At 48.6% G+C, this 17,501-nt stretch overlaps 1 protein-coding gene across 3 annotated transcripts in view; it reads left to right on the top strand.

Annotated features, from left to right (window-relative positions):
- SLC24A4 (solute carrier family 24 (sodium/potassium/calcium exchanger), member 4) overlaps positions 1-17,501 on the top strand; it is a 174,057-nt gene that overhangs the window by 131,167 nt on the left and 25,389 nt on the right. For all 3 annotated transcript variants that reach the window (XM_011949392.1, XM_011949391.1, XM_011949390.1), the window contains exons 11-12: positions 938-1,107; positions 3,459-3,663. In XM_011949392.1, coding sequence (XP_011804782.1) covers positions 938-1,107; positions 3,459-3,663 — 375 coding nt within the window. The remainder of the gene's footprint in view (positions 1-937; positions 1,108-3,458; positions 3,664-17,501) is intronic.

Below are 17,501 nucleotides of genomic sequence, written 5' to 3'. Positions count from 1 at the left end.
AGGGACAGTCGTATCCATTTTTATAGCCCTTTGGAGGGGAACACTCTGCCTGCTCCTGCATGCTGTGTTCCTGAGCGGTTTTGTAACTAGACCCTCCTAGGGATCTGGAGTCAAATGTTAAATTCCCAAGGATACCAGCACGGTGCAGGTTTATGAAGATGGCAAGGAAGAGGTCTAGGGACAGGGAGTTTTGTTTCTCCCCATTATGAGGGGAAGGAAAGGCTCAGAGAGACCAGCCTCCCTCCGGAGGGTGTCAGGGTTTATAGTCACTGGGCTCAGCCAGCAGCTCACCGTGCACCCTCAAACAAGCAGGCTCCTCTCCTGGGTCTCAGTTGCCTGTCTGGGTCCCGTGATCTAAATCTTTGACCTCACTACTTGCCCTATACAGAACAAAGTTACAAGCATCCTCTCCTGCAGACAGAGCAGGTGGCCTCGTAGGAAGTTCAGAGCCAGTGCCCGCTGCTCTGCAACATTTTCCACCCTGGGGACCCTTGTCAGTTTGCAGAATTTCATTGGAGCCTCTGTAAACGGGGGAAAGAGAGGTCCCCTCATAGTCGTGGGTGCAAAGTGGTAGGCCCCTGTCTGTACTGTAGGTTGGCTGCCCTGGTAAGGCTTAGATAAGGAACTGAAAGACCGTCGTAATTAGCCAAGACTGGGCCCCAGAAGAGAGGGGAGAAGAGCATCAGTTGCCCATGAGTGGTCCTGGAGCAAGGGGAAGCACTGGGCTTCACACACTAGGTCAGCAGGTGTTTCAAAGCCAGTGATCCACTTTGCCTGACATGAGGAGTTGAAGCCAAGCATCCAGACTTCCAGGTGGCTTCCAGCTGCTAGGACCACAGCCTAGGGCAGCTCACAAGGCAAGGGGAAGTCAGTGGCCCCAGCACTTGGGTGTTGTCCTCAGAGAGATCAGCACTAATCACGGTGTTGTGCTCAATAGTGAAGGAGAAGCCACAGTATGGCAAGAACCCCGTGGTGATGGTGGACGAGATCATGAGCTCCAGCCCTCCCAAGTTCACCTTCCCCGAAGCTGGCTTACGAATCATGATCACCAATAAGTTTGGACCCAGGACCCGACTACGGATGGCCAGCAGGATCATCATTAATGAGGTGAGTTTGCTTGAAGGACCATAAAAGTGAGCAGCCTTGAATGCAGGAGGCACTGGCTTGTTAGGGCTCTTCCTGGTGTCACTGATCACTGCACCTGTTTAAGGAAGGATGCCCTGGGGCTTCCAGAAGCCTGCCCATCACCCACAGGCAGCAGATTATCCTTTGAAGAGATATTTTAAAGCCTGCAGCAATCGAATACCATGCCTGAGATATTTCACTAAGTATTTTGTCAGGCACTAGAGTAGAACTAATTGGAGAAAGGCCAGCCTGAAGTATGGATTGTTTCTTTAAAATGTTATTTAGGGCAAAACAAAAAAGATGGGTTCACACCCGTTCTCTGTGGACAGAACAACTCCAGAAGAAAACCTGAGACACTAATGAGCAGCAGTGACCTCTGGGGCTTCCTTTTCACTCTTGCTGTGTTTAAATGGGGTGCTTTTACTTCTCATTTGCAGAGATAATAATTTTAATATTATTTAATGTATAAACAGCATAGCAAAGATAGGGTCATTGCTCACCAACTTTTCCAGGCTTTGTTGCATGTATTGTTTTGGAATTTTAAGTCCTTACTCTGAGAAGCAGATGGGTTGGTAACTTCAAACTGTGAGCGCTGATAATTAGTAGTTAACACATAGATTGTATGAAAGAACGATATTTCACAGGGCCTACAGGTTCTATATTGTAAACATTTGTCTTTGATTTCATGTGTACTGTGCCCTCTCTGTAGAAAGTATATTAAGAAAAGGAAACACCTTTCCAAAGCTTTGAATCATTGCGAATCATTTTGGTCCAATTCAGTGAAATTTGAATCGATGAAATTTGACTGAATCCAGGCCATCTTTCATGCATGTGTTAATTGTACCCACCAGGTGCTGAGGGTGGGTAGGGTTGAACAACTTTTAAGGATTTAGAGATTGGGGTTTATGGAATATTTTTCATGGCATATATAGCCGGGAAAGGAATAGGTTTTGCTAAGTTGCTGAGATACTGGTTATTATGCCTTAAATGTTCTAAGCTGCTGGGAAGACTTTATCTTCCACCATGTTGTGATTGAACTACCTGGAAGGCAGCATGGAGAGCTGGAGAAGCCAGGTCCAGAGGAAGGAATTCTGAGCTTTAATCTCACATCAGCCACTAGCCCACTTAATGTGAGGGTATTGAACAGGATGCTTTTAGCTCTAAAAATTTCAGTGACACACACTGAAAAGGTGTATGTCCACAAAAGACATGTACACAAATGTGCATAGCTGTAGTCTTCATAACAACCAAAAAGGGGAAACTATCTAAATGCCCATCAATAGGCAAAGCCATATCATGGGTTATTCATATAACAGAATACTACACAGTCATGAAAAATAACAAACTGCTGACTCTTGCGAAAAGCTGGGTGAATCTCATGGCTACTGGTTGCCTGAAAGAAGGCAGTCATAAAATATACATTAATACTTGATTCCATTTATATGAAGTTCAAGCTTAGGGAAAACTAATCAGTGTTTACAAAAGTCAGCATAGTGGTTTCCTTGGTTACCTCTGGAGTAGGGGTATGTAGACTAGGAAGGTGCCTGGGGGGAGTCTTTGAAGGGGCTGAAAATGTTGTACATCTTGATGTAAAACATCATTAAGCTGAGCACTTAGTGTAAGTGTACTTTTTGGTTTTTTTTTTTTTGGACAGAGTCTTGCTCTTGTTGCCCAGGCTGGAGTACAGTGGCATGATCTCAGCTCACTGCAACCTCCGCCTCCCAGGTTCAAGCGATTCTCCTGCCTCAGCCTCCTGAGTAGCTGGGATTACTTGGGCCCACCACCACACCCAGCTAGTTTTTGTATTTTTAGTAGAGACAGGGTTTCACCATGTTGGTCAGGCTGGTCTTGAACTCCTGACGTCAAGTGATCTGCCTACCTCGGCCTCCCAAAGTGCTGGGATTACAAGCATGAGCCACTGCACCCGGCAGTGAGTGTACATTTTGTATAATGTGCCTAAAAAATTAAAAATTACAAAGTGCATGGCGGGCCTTTCCTGTGGCCATCTTCAGGCAGCTATGAACGTCGCCAAGGAGAGCCCTGAATGATGGCTGTTACCAGTGCCATGGGCTGGGTTGTCCAGCTGGCACTAGGAAGGGGTGGCCCAGGCCCTCTGATAAATCCTCGAAGTCTTCCTGGTAACCTTGCAAATGGAAATGACCACACTTAGAAGGATTCCAAGGTCCTTGGGCTGATTCTCAGGCAAACCTGTCCCCAGGGATGTTGTTCTAGGCACCTGTAAGAGCAGGGTGCATGTGAGGAACCCAGCGTATAGCAATAGCATGTTGCTTTATCACACGCCTTGCCTCCTGTCTTGCCTCCTGTCCACACAGCGGCAGAGACTGATCAACTCGGCCAACGGTGTGAGCAGCAAGCCGCTTCAAAACGGGAGACACGAGAACATTGAAAACGGGAATGTTCCTGTGGAAAACCCCGAAGACCCTCAGCAGAATCAGGAGCAACAGCCGCCACCACAGCCACCACCCCCGGAGCCAGAGCCGGTGGAGGCTGCCTTCCTGTCCCCCTTCTCTATGCCGGGTATGTTCTGGGGGTGCTGGACTCTCGGGCTACTTTTTGGGGGCTCCATTGGGACTAAGCCCAGGTCTTCGGGATGGAGGCGTGGACCTGTAAGGGCGGCACAGGGCTGGTGCAAAGGGTCACTATTAGGTCACTGGAATGCTTAGGAGACGAGTCTGTCCTCAGTACTGAAGTGTGGATTGGAGCTGCGATGAGGTGCTGGCACTACCAAGTTCAGCAAGAACCTTGGGCCAGAGAGCAGGGTGGCTGGAGGCCTGGGGAGCACCAGTGACCCCTAGTGACCACACTTAAATGTTCAGGGCAGTCAATCTTTTGTGCTAAGGAAAAGCAGTCTACAATGTTATTTTTAGGGACATTCTTGCACTCTCTTGGCCCTTGCAACAGGCCATTTTGCCTATGCATCTCTTTATTTGCTGGGACAGGAGATTCTAAGGCCACAAATGATCCTTAGACAGTCATATACACCTTGTGTATTTGAAGATATCTCCTACCCATAAATAAGTCCAATCAGACTGAGGCTCTGCAGCAAGCCCTCCAGGATCCTCCCGTCTTACTTGGAGTCTGAACTGCGAGGCCCGTGTCATCTGACTGCCAACTCCTGCTGACCTCAGCTCCTGTTCTTCTCCCTCTCCTGGCCCCTGCTCTAGCCACAGCGGCCTCCTCACTGTCGTTCCTAGAACACACCAGGTGTGCACCTGCCCCAGGACCTTTGCACCTGCCCTTTGCTGGAATGCAGTTTCCCCAGGTATCCACACGCTCACTTCCTCACCTTCTTCAGGTCTCTGCTTAAATGTCACTTTTTCACTGTGACCTTCCCGGACTCCCACATTTAAAATGTTTTATCTGTTTCTTGTGTCTCTTGCCCCCACTAAACTGTCAGCTCCACAAAGCAGGTACCTCTGTCTACTGCATTTATCTGCATCCCCAGTACCCAAGACTGGCCACATAGTAGGGGCTTAGTAGGTATCTGTCAAATGAATGAATCCAGGTATTCCTGTGCAGGAGGATCCCAGGACCCACCCCGTCTGCCTTCGTCTTTAACTAGGTCTTCTGTGAGGTCCTCTGAAGTCCTCAGTGGGAAACAAAGGCCTGAGCTAAGCTGTTTGGCCCCATTCTTGGAGGCGCTTTTCCTGGTGTCCACCAACCTGAAAGAAGGCAAGATTCCAGAACTTTCAAGTCTAGAATTTGATGTTTTCTGAAAAGAATTCTGTGTTTAACATCAGGCTCACCGAGCACCTGATTTGGGAGGTGACTCTGGAGGGCCAGAGGCTGTCCTGCCTCTTGTTCCGTCATGATGGGACACCTGCTGCAGTAGGTTGTGTGGGCCTGGCAGGCTAGGGTGCCCTGCCCCCTGCTTTCATGCTTCGGCATGAAGATACAGGCTTCATTTAGGATCACGGAGCTTCCCTGGAGTTTCTGGGTTAGAGAGATTCTCTGAGTTACAGAGATTCCAGGGCATGCTCATCGCAGCTACCCAGGGGCTCTTCCCAAAATGCCAGGCCTGGTTCTCAACCTGAACATTCCAGAGCCTGGAGCCTGCAGGACCTGGGGATCTGCATTTTCAATCCCTCTCCCTTTGCTTCCTGGGACCTGGCTGGGTTCAGAATTGCTGGCCAACACCTCTCAGGCTTTATTCACACTCAGGGCGGGCTCAGAAAATGAAATGTGTTCTCTGACTAAGGTCACAGAGGAGCCCAGCCCCAGGGTTCAGGCCTCCCAGGTCTCCTCTGCTGACCAGAAGGCCGAGGGGATTGGTGTCTCAGCCCGTCTCAAACGCTTCCCTGGCACGCCCGCACACCTGCCCACATGCTCTGTGGGGAAGAAGGGCCCTGCTCAGCCAGTCTGGCTGGTGGGGAGAGAGGTCACGCCATGCTTGGGTCAACTCAGACACCAGGGCTGTGTGTGGGACATGGAGAGCAGGAGGGGTGGTCTTCAGATCGCAGATCCGCTTCCCAGTTACCTGTTTGGATGCACCAAGTGAGGGAAGATTTCTACATGGCAGGGCGCTGGGAGGGCAATGTGTCCTCCCATAGAACCAGCTCATGGTGATGAACCAGGACGGGCCCTGTCTTCACAGAAGGTTGAGGCACAGGCCGTGATTCAAGCCCTGGGTACCCATTACATTTGCACGTTATTGCACCCCCAGCTCACTTTCCCTCCTGTGCCCCCCGGGGACTGGGGAAAGGTCAGAGCTGCAGTCACTGAAGGAATTTCGGTTCCTTTGGGCCTGGAGACTGGATGTCAGGGAGGACCAGAGTGCCAGAGCAGGCTGCATTGAGGGAGATGCAACCACAGTCCAGGAAACAGCCAAGCTTATGAGGGGTGGGGCGAGGAGGAGCGACTTGCCGTCTGGAGAGTTCTATGTGCCCCTTCTCCACCCCATGAGGTGGGTGGCAGAATCCCCATTTTGCAGATGTGGGGCCTGAGGGGACCACAGCTACCACTGCCCCACACTGGCCACTTCACCTGAATCCTGGTATCGAGGCTGTCCACTATCCAGGCGCTGCAGGAAAACCAGGGGAAGGGATGTGCCCTTTTTGGTCATCCTTACCTAAGCAGGTCAGCCATGGGTAAGGATGCCTCATCTTCCTATTCCTTAAGCCCAGAGTTTGACAGGATTGTGAAGGGAGGACCCCGGACCAGCCACGCCTTCGCCTTGTCCTTGTACTGGGAGCTGCTGCTCCGTAGAGAAGTGGCTGTGTGGACTCCGGACAGGTCACTTCCCAGGGTCCGGGGCTTAGAATGCAGCTGGCTTGCAAGGACTGGAACGAGATGGCTCCTGGGTCCTCCCGGCTCCCAGGTTCTCTGCACCCCTGAGTCCTCCTCTGAGGGGCCCTGCCCTTGCTTGGGGGCAGGACTTCCTGCTATATAATGGCCTGCCTTCTTCCTCAAGCCAGAGGTTCCAGGCTATTCCCCTGGGCTCAGTGCATCCCTGAGCCAAGTTCAGCACGCTTCCTCTGAGCGAGCGTCCTCCCTGCCCTCAGGAACAGGCCTCAGTTTCCTGCATCCCAGGGGAAACCTCCTTTGTGTGTCTGCGGATGTGTTTCCAGTTGTTGTCCCTGGAAACCACAAGCGGCTTCCTTTTCTCCTTCCTCCCTTTCCCCTGTGAGGAGCAGGGGGTGGGAACGGAGTTGTACAGCTGCTGCTCGTTTAGGTGTATACAGCTGCCTAGGAAAATTGAGGCCCGGGGTGGGCAGAGGTTAACAGGAAATTGGAACAAGTCAGTGAGACTCCGCCCCCCACAGAAATGCCCTGTATCCAGCTCCCGGCCCTGCCACCACCCACCTCACCCCACCCACCCCTTGTTCTGGTTTCACAGTGGCCTGGGGCTGCAGGATGGCTTTGAGGGTGTTTCTTAAGGGTGGATGGAGTTAGTGTTTTCCAAAGCTGGGGCGCTGGAAGGAATCATAGGACCAGGGGAGGAATCACAGGGCCAGGGGCCACAGGAAGAGGGAGAAGCCACCCTGCTAGGGAAGTCAGAACCAGCCTAGCTTTGGGTGTCAAGGAATGAGTCTAGCCTCGTGCTGATGTGCAGCTCTTGTGTGTTGCGAAGGACAAGCTGGGAGTCCAGCTGTGGAGTCCAGCAGTCCTGGGTTCAAATCCCAGTTCTGCCACTCACCAGCAGGGTGAGTCTGGGCAAGCTCCTTCACCTCCCTAAACCTCCATTCCTCATCCACAAAGTGGCGGGTGATGGCATCTACCTGCTGGGGTTGATCTGAGTAGCAAATCAGATACTTTAGTCAAGATCTGTGCACCATGTCTGGCACACAGTAGGTGCTCAGCAAATGTTAGTGTGAATCCTAGTGTGCTTTAACCGTGTGGCTTCTGTTACCCTCTCCTTTTGGGACTACAGTGTTCTGGAAAGGTCATAGATTCCAGAATCCCTGGGAGCCTGGGACGATCGGTCATTCCAGGGCTCAAGGAGAGGGAATTACCATGTACCAAGCACCTATTATGTCCCAGGTCTGAGCTTCACGCAGTTTGCAAAAGATGATCCTCTCAGTCAGTAAATAGTTAGGGCCCAGGCTCTATCCTGGGCTTTGGGGATCCGGTAGGAACAGGACAGCCATGGTCCCTGCCCTCTGGGAGCTTCCAGGCTTGCAGAGCAAATCTGAGCAGATGACCACACGATGTGCTGTATACATTGTCTCCGCCCCTATCAGCGTACAGCTGATAAGTGGGGAGGTGGAAGGCCACAGCCTGCTCCCTCCTCGCGAGACCCAGATGAGGGGTCGCTGGGATTGCCAGGGTAGAGGCCAACAGCATCAATGGGACCTGGCTTCAGTGCCCACCTGGCCTGATGGTGGATTTACAGGTGGACGCCCAATATAGGCAAACTCTTCCCACTTTAGACCGCAGAGGCTGGTAATTAGGCCTCCCAGGGGTGGGTGTGGGTGGGGGGAAAAAGAGGAAGGGGAGATTTCTCCCATGGAAACCGTGGTCTGCAGTGCTGGCACCACCCTGAAACGGTCGGCAATGACCTGAGCTGCAGCCCAGCTGGGAAAGGCTCCTGGTACGGCTTGTCTGCTTGTACTGGCACATAGTCTGGGGGATTTTGCAAGCCTGCTGAGGCTGCACCCTGGCCCGCGAACAGGACTCCCTCTTGCCCCCATAAGGGTAAGGAAATCACATTGTTCTTACCAGGACGCTGGCCTTTGTAGCCACTGTTATTATAGCAGCCAACAAACAGCTACTGGGGACTTGCCATATGTCAGGCACTAAGCAGGAAATGGAGAATTCTTCTATTGCTCTGTAATTCTTATATTAGTCAGCTCGGGCTGTCCTAACAGAATGCCACCGACGAAGCAGCTTAAACAACAGAAATGTGTTGTCTCACATTTCTAGAGGCAGCAAATCCGAGATCAGGGTGCCAGCGTGGTTGGGTTCTGTGTCCCTCTTCCTGACTTGCAGACAGCTGCCTTTTTGTTCACGTCGCCTTGTTTGTTTGTTTGTTTGTTTGGTGCATGCATGTGGAGAGAGATCTCTCTCTTCCTTTTCTTCTGAGGCCACTGTTGAATTAGGACCCCACTCTTAGGACCTTAATTACCTCCTAAAAGCTCTATCTCCAAATACAGTCATATTGGGAGTTAGGACTGCAACATATGAATTTGGAGGCGAGTAGGGGAGGAATGATTCAGTTCATGGCAGGATCTCACGGGACGTCTGTGTGCCATGCCCTGTTCTAAGAGCTTTACATGTATCCCCTCATTCATGGCTTGCCACGGAACCAGGTAGGGATGCTTATTATCTCCACTTTACAGAGAAGGAAGGGGAAGCACAGGGCGGTAAGTGATTGCCCATGTTCACCCAGCGGCTCTGTGGGTGCAATGAGCCGGATTTCTACCCTGAGCACCAGACACTATCCGCTGAGTACTGCCTCTTCATGCCGGGCACTTTCACTTAATCTTCACGGTTGCTTTGTGAGGGAGGAATATTATCCTCATTCATAGAGGTGGAAACTGAGGCTCAGAGAGGCTGTGGAGCTTCCCGGGTCACACAGCCATTGTGTAGGGAGCCGCTTTTCCACTCTGTGCTTCCCAAGCTGTGAATACCCTCAAGATCTGGTCCATCCGGGAGCAGAGTCCCAAACCACCAGCCCAGAGCTGTCATGAAGCCAGCACATGGCCTTAGATATGTACCCTCGGCCTACAGTGCAATTCGGCTCCTCTCAGTGAAGAAACTACGGGATAAGTGTGTGTTTCACAAAAGTCCAGGCCCTTGGAAGTTCTTAGAAGAGTAACAGGAGGTAAAATGCACTAAGTACTTACTCTGGGCCAGACAGGGTGCTTTATTATTTATTTATTTATTTATTTTTGAGATGGACTTTCGCCCTGTCTTCCAGGCTGGAGTGCAGTGGTACAATCTCAGCTCACTGCAACCTCCACTTCCCGGGTTGAAGCGATTCTTTCGCCTCAGCCTCCCGAGTAGTTGAGATTACAGACGCATACCGCCACACCTGGCTCATGTTTGTATTTTTAGTAGAGATGGGGTTTCACCATGTTGGCCAGGCTAGTCTCAAACTCCTGACCTCAACTGATCCACCCACCTCAGCCTCCCAAAATGCTGGGATTACAGGCGTGAGCCACCAAGCCCAGCCAGGTGCCCAGAGACAGGGTACTTTATATATATTAAGTCATTAAACCCATTCAAACCCTAGGGAGGTGGATAATGTTATTGTTCCCATTTCACAGGTGAAGAAACTGAGGCACAGAGAGGGTGAGTTGCCCAGGGTCATACAGGAGGAAGGGGCAGAGCTGGGATTTACACAATGGCCTTCTGACCCCAGACCCCAGATGTGCTTAGGGGACAACACTATCACGCAACCAAGGGACTCTTTGCTGCTCTTTTCTTGGGAGCTTGTAAGGGAATTGGTTGCCTCTGTCTGGGATGCTAGTGTCTTCTAGTGTGTGGGCAGGGTGCCAAGTAATTTGTGTGGTGTTGAGTAAACCGTGTTGAATTGGGTTGAATTAAGGGCCTTTGGGATCTCACATGCTGTCTTCAGGGCTTGGATGGTACCACCCAGCCTTCTCTTCTGTTATCATAGCAAAACCCAGAACAGGCAATCGGAAGATTTCAGGAAGCTTTTAGAGCTTTTCTCCCCATCCACCCCCTATCTTCTTCAGTTCTAAATGGCTCTTGAGAGGGCTCCACTGGTTGGGAGGAGAGAGGTCTGTGTGGTCTTTTTAAGCTCAGAAGGCAGCACTGAAGAAGTGGAACTCTCTAACACTCCGCCTTCCTGTCCTTTCCTCTTAGCGTCTGGGCACAGTGGTGAAAGCAGGAACTGGAGATGCTGCGGGCTCATTTACATGTGCAGCTCCACACACAGTTCTCATCTGTTCCAGGCCCCCAGAGGCACACAGCACTTTATAGTGAAAATGATTTTGTTCTTACCTTGGTCTTGGAAGCCACCAGAGAAATTGCACATTCAGTTGACTGTCTCATAAGTCAAGGTCAGAATTTTAAAGGAGCTTCCTTTTCAGTCACTCTGCATGCAGAGGTATCAGTTCTCAGACAAATTAGAACAAAACCTGGCTGAGTGTCCTTATTTTTTCATATGACAAGTCTTTTTCACTTACCATAAAATTCATACCTTTAAAGTGTACAATTCAGCGGCTTTTAGTATATTCAGAAAATTGTGGAATCATCATCACCGTCGACATCAGTTTTAGAACATTTCCATCACTCCAAAAGGCACCCCTTGCCCATAACTGCCCTTCCCACCTCCCCCGACCCCCTAGCAACCGCTAACCGACTTCTTATGTCTTTGGACTTACCGTTTCTGAATATTTCATATAAAGAGGATCATGCAATATGTGGCCTTTTGTGACTGGCTTCCTTCACCTAACATGATGTTTTCAAGGCCCATCCACGTTGTAATATGTGTTGGTACTTTATTCCTTTTTATGGCTGAATATTCCATTGTATGGATAATGAATGCCACATTTTATCCATTCATCAGTTGATGGGCATTTCAGTGATTTCTACTTTTTGGCTATGAGTGGGTTTTTTAAAAGACCAAATAGAGCATCATAGAAAAGAAAGCTCAGTATTTTTTATCGAAATGAAAGCAATGTTCTTTTAAGTTTTCTTTGGTTAGCAGTAAACCGTCTCTGAATACTAGAGGGATCTTGGGAATTTTTAGACTGGCCTTCTTAAATTCCAAAGTGGGAAACTGAGAACCAGAGAGGACTAGCAGCTTGCCCAAGGGACAGTCTTGACCAGACAGAACCAGGCATCCAGGCCACCTGCCCTGGAAATCCACTCCGTGCCACCCCTCCAGCCAGGCCCATATAGTACATGCTGGGAGTGGGGAGATAAAGGCCTGCCCAGGACCACGTGTCAGGGTCCTGAACAAGAATGCCAGCAACAAAGCCCACCCAACAGATCTTCACATGCCAGCAACAGAAGCCCACACAAGCCTCCTTCTGCTAAAAGGGGAACTTTAAAAAATAAGTTTACAAGGGTGTGCTGATGCTACAGCAAAACCCAGCATCCCCCAGCCCTGCTGGATAGTAGCAGGAAGGTGGTTGGTCCAGCCTCACCGCAATTCTGCTTTTCAAATCAGAGACCTAATTTGAATCCAGAACTTTAAGTTCTGGGAGATGTCACCTTTAGCTTTCCAGCCTCTGCAGATACACTGGAAGGAGGCTGGAATATGGGGGCTGCCAAGGATGTCACACTCCACACGTCCCCTTACACGGGCATTGTAGTGAAGCTGAAGAAAAACAGTGAAGCCATCTTAATGATGTCTTCACGTGGACCAGACTCAAGAGCCGCCTAGAAACCTATACAGTTTTTAGAGCCCCTCCTGGGGGAGGCGAAGGAGGGCAAGGCCCCAGCCAACAGCTACACAGCAGAGTGTCCCCCAGCAAGCACCTGCTCTGGCCCCAGCACTGTGCCTGGCATCTTCTATCCAGTACTTAGAGCGTCCATGACAGCCCTGCTGGGTAGCTGGTATTTATGGTATCCCCGTTTCCCAGATGAGAAAACTGGGGCTCAAGAAGCCTCCCAAAGGTGAATAGGTACCACACTCAGGGCTGGCACCCCAGGTCTGCCAGACCCCAAGGAGTTGTCCTCTGACTGCTTCCTCTGTTGACTTTGGCCAGGAGGGCCGGGTCCTGAGTTGGAGCGTCGGTGCTGGAATGCACAGGGCAGCCGGAAGGAAAGGGAGGGAGGAGGCTGGCTGCTGGGGCTGTGTGGTGTGCAGACACAGGGAACCCGGACGGCGTCACCCTGCCATTGGTGGTTTTCCTGAAGGCTCAGCAGGGAAGACTTGCCAGCAGGGTGGAGCCCCAATAACGTGTTCCCTGATTCTGTTGGTGTCTCTCTGATGTGGCCTCAGTTTAATGCTCCCCAGGGCCTCCAAATTCAAGGTGAGGCCTTCAGAGGCAGGGCAATATGCTTGGTGCTTTTTGCATTTCTTTCATCTGTCCAGGAGTCCTTGAAGTGGGTGGGCAGGGACAGTTATCACTGTCTCACAGGTGAGGACGTGGAGGCCCGGAGAGATTAATGGCCCCCCTGCTGCCACACTGTCAAGAGTGATGGGACAGGACAACTTTGTCAGAAGCCTTGAGATCCCTGCAGTGAGATGCCAAGTGGGCCTTAACTTCAGGTCATCTTTAGAATGAGGGAGCTGGTGCACCAACCCTGACATCCTTCCAGCTCTGGGACCCATGTACATCCAGTGCTGAAGCAGCCACAGAGCCTCAGGGTGGGGGCTATGGGAGTATCTGCAGTGCTGGGCCGAGGGTCCCTGGGATGGGGTCCCTGGGATAGGCACGAGCCAACGGAACTCGGGGCCTGGCTTCTCCCTTGACTGACAGAGCCTGGTCTGTAGCTCCGCTCCTTCCCTCCACATGAGGGCAGCTGCTTCAGTGAGGAGGCATACACAGGGTTCCCGTGTCGCTTGACTGTGCCTGTGTGAGAGGGACAGCCAAGGCTGCCTCCCTTGGGAAGGCCCCCCCATGACCCCTGAGAGCTCTCCGGGCCTTTATGCAGTGCTGCCAGGGAGGCATCTCTTCCTGGGCCTTTGGTATCTCTGCACCACCCCCAGCCCAGACAACCTACACGTGTGTGTGACACTCAGCTGGGCCTGCCTCTGACTTTGCTGATGCCTGATGTTTTTCCTCACATCATCCCTTTCTTTCTTCCCCTTCCCCACAAACCTCAGTGTGACAGCTCAGTTCAGCAGCAGGACTTGACCTCTTCTGCTTTCTACTGGGCTTGTCTTTGCCCCTCTAATGCCCTGAGGGTCATCAAAACCTGCCCTGCAGGAGGTAGGACAGTGTCGCTAAGAGGCCTTAGCATTGGATGCCCATAGAATTGAGTCCTGAGTCTGCCACTTCTAGCTGTGTGACCTTGGACAAGTTACCTGACCTCTCTGAGTTTTTCTAGTCTCTGTAAAACAACTCAACCCAGTGCTGACAATAGTAGGTACTCAGCAAGCAGAAGTTAACATGGTTAATATCAGCAGTAGCTAGAACCAGAGTGCTGACTCTGCACCAAGCACTATTCTAAACACTTCATGTTTGTTGGCTCATTTTCAGTCCACAGTAGCACAGTGGGGTGGAGATTCTTGTTATCCCTATTTTATGGATGAGAAAACTGAGATACAGAGAGACTAAGTGCTTTCCTAATGCTGGCATATGTCAGAGCTGGGATTTGAACCTGGGTACCTAGCTTACTGTTTACCACAAAGCTGCAGTACCCTTTAAAAGGCAACCAATTTAATAAATCTAAATTTAATGGTACAAAAAAATAATAAAAATACCAAAAATTACTGATTCTAAAGCTTATTCACCCCAAGGAAGAAGAGACTGAAAAAACTTCAGTGATTCACATAAACATAGGAGGATTTTTCTGTTTAGATCAAATCTGTGAGCTAAAAGTATGGGGCTTTAATCTGAAAGTTGACACCTGCCCACTGGTAAGTAGCAGAGGGACTTCCATGGGCCCTGAAATCTTAAGGTTCAGAGGGCAAACAAGCTGTACGGTACAGAGGACCCAGGATTTAGACTCTGAAGACGTGCATTCGAGACCTGGTACTATCTCCCATTGTCTATGATGCTTCAGTTAGTCACTGAATTTCACCAAACTTCAGTTTATTTACCTGTGAAATAGGAAAAATACCCCCCAATGCTCATATGAGGAACAAAGAGAGTATTTGTGAAAACAACCTCTGAGATGTGAGGCACAACACAAATGTTGGTCAATGGTGAGGTGGTCATTCATAATCCAGTCTTGATGGTGCTCCAACATCCACCTGCATCTTCTCCCTCCCCACAAAGGCGAGCACAGAGGCCCCTGACTGAGGCAGCAGGATCTGTTTGTGGCTCTGCTACTAATCTTATGTGAGATTTTAGGTAGTTCATTAACCTTCATGGAACTTGGTTTTCCTTTTTATAAAATGGAGTTCACCAAGTGGGATTTATTGCAAGAATGCAAGGTTGGTTCAATATACAAAGACCGATTAATGTGATATATACTACATTGTTAGAGTAAAGGATAAAAGCACATGATCATCCCAATAGACACAGAAAAAGCACTTGACAAAATCCAACATATTTTGTTGATTAAAAAACACTCACAAATTTAGGAATAGAAGGAAACTTCATCAACCTGACTAATGGCCTCAACAAAAACCCCAAAGCTAACATCATACTTAATGGTGAAAGACTAAAAGCTTTCCCCTAAGATCAGGAGCAAAACAAGAGTTAAAAGTGGGTCTTGGGAATTTTTAGACTAGTTTTCTTATATTCCAAGGTGGGAAGCTGAGGGGCAGACAGGGGCAGTGACTTGCCCAAAGGACAGTGTCAACCAAACAGAACCATCCAGGCCACTTGCCCTAGAAATTCACTCCATGTTGCCCCTCCAGCCAGGCCAGCACAGTGCCGCATGTGCTGGGAGGAGAAGTAGAAGGTAAAGGCCTGCCTAGGACCATGTATCAGGGTCCTGAACAGAATACCAGTGACAGAAGCCCACCCAATGGATCTTCATAGGCCAGCACAGAAGCCCCCCCAGCAGATCTTCACAGGCCATCACAGAAGCCCACCCAACAGATCTTCACAGGCCGGCACAGAAGCCCACACAAGCTTCCTTATGCTATAAGGGGGGCTTTTAAAAATAAGTTTCCAGGGCTGTGCTGATGCTGCAGCAAAACCCAGCATCCCCCAGCCCTGCTGGACGTAGTGCCTCGTCGCTTCTATTCAATATTATGCTGAGGACTCTAGCCAGGGAAAATAGGCAGGAAAAGGAAACAGGCACCCAGATGAGACAGGAAGCAGTAAAACTTTCTGAATTCATGGATGACATAATCTTGTGTATAGAAAATCCTAAGGAATCCACACAAAAATAACACTATTAGAGTTAATAAACATGCAGGATACAAGATCAATATATACAACTCAGTTGTATTTTAACACCTTAGTCATTAACAATCTGAAAATGATATTAAAGGATCCCATTTACAATAGCATTTAAAAGAATAAAATAGGAGTAAATTTAGCAAAAGCAGTACAAGACTTGTATACTGAATTACAAAACATTGTAGAAAGAAATTAAAGACAATCAAATAAATGGAAAGATGTCCTGTGTTCAAGGGTTAGAAGACTTAATGTTTTAAAAATGATAATAGTCCTCAGATTGATCAGATTTAATGCAATCCTTATCAAAACCCCAGCTGACTTTTTTGCAGAAACCAACAAGCTGATCCTAAAATTCATATGGAAATGCAGGGGGCCCAGAATAGCCAAAACAGTCTTTAAAAAGAACAAAGTTGGAGAACTCATACTTCTGCCTTCAAAACTTACTATAAAGATAGAGTAATCAAGATTGTCTGGCACTGGCATAAAGATAGACATATAGATTAACGAAATACAAATGGAAGTCCTGAAATGCACCTTTACATTTCAGGCCAATTAGCTTTTGACAAGGGTAATGACAATTCACTAGGGGAAATAATAGTCTTTTCAACAAATGGTGCTAGGACAACTGGATAACCACACTGAAAAGAAGTCTGACCCCTACTGCTCACCATATACAAAAGTCAACTCAATATGAAACAAAAACCTAAATATAATAGCTAAAAATATAAAACTCTTAGAGGAAAACATAAGTATACATATTTGTGACCTTGCATTAGCCAACAGTTTGTAACCACAGAATGGGAGAAAACATTTGCAAATCATGTAACGTGTGTGTGTGTGTGTATGTGTGTGTGTGTGTGACTTAACAATAAAAGACAATCCAGTTTGAAAATGGACAAAAGATTTGAATAGACATTTCTCCAAAGCAGATTATACAAATGGCTAATAAGGGTATGCAAAGATGCTCACATTCATTAGAGAAATGCAAATCTAAATGAGATATCATGATAAGATGCCATTTCACACCCACTAGAATGGGTATAATCCAGAAAAGGTAGACAATAACAAATATTGGTGAGGAGATGGGAAAATTGGAGCCCTCATACATTGCTGGTGGAAATGTAAATAGCGCTGCTGCTTTGGAAAACAGCCTGACAATTCCTCAAAAAGTTAAATGTAGGCCGGGCACGGTGGCTCACGCCTGTAATCCCAGCACTTTGGGAGTTCAAGGCAGGCAGCTCACGAGGTCAGGAGATCAAGACCATTCTGGCTAACACAGTGAAACCCCATCTCAACTAAAAATACAAAAAAATTATCTGGGTGTGGTGGTGGGCGCCTGTAGTCCCAGCTACTTGGGAGGCTGAGGCAGGAGAATGGCATGAACCCAGGAGGTGGAGCTTGCAGTGAGCTGAGATTATGCCACTGCACTTCAGCCTGGGTGACAGAGCAAGACTCTATCTCAAAAAAAAAAAGTTAAACATAGAGTCACCATATGACCCAACAACTCCTCTCTTAGTTCTGTATTTAAGAGGGATGAAAATATATGTCCACACACAAACTTATACACAAGATTTCAAAGCAGCATTATTCATAACTGCCAAAAAGTAAAACAATTCAAATATCCACTAAGTGAAGAATGGATAAACAAAATGTGGTATATCCATGTAATAGAATATTATTCAGCCCTAAAAAGGAATGGCGTACTGATAGATGCTACAATATGGATGAGCCTAGGAAATATATGGTCAGTGAAAGCCAGACACAAAAGCCCACATGTTACAATTCCATTTATATGGAACGCCCAAAATAAATCTATAGAGACAAAAAATTAATTAGTGGTTACCAGAGGCTGGAGGAGATGAGGAATGGGAATGACCGCTAATGGCTCAGGGTTTCCACTGGGGCGATGAAAATCTTCTTGACTTATATAGTCTTAGTTACACAACTTTCTAATATGCTAAAACCTGCCTGCTT

Source organism: Colobus angolensis, unplaced genomic scaffold, assembly GCF_000951035.1.
Source record: "Colobus angolensis palliatus isolate OR3802 unplaced genomic scaffold, Cang.pa_1.0 Scaffold3, whole genome shotgun sequence".
Classification (NCBI taxonomy): Eukaryota; Metazoa; Chordata; class Mammalia; order Primates; family Cercopithecidae; genus Colobus; species Colobus angolensis.
Note: the sequence above shows the minus strand (reverse complement) of the source record. Positions and strands in the feature narration are given on the sequence as shown.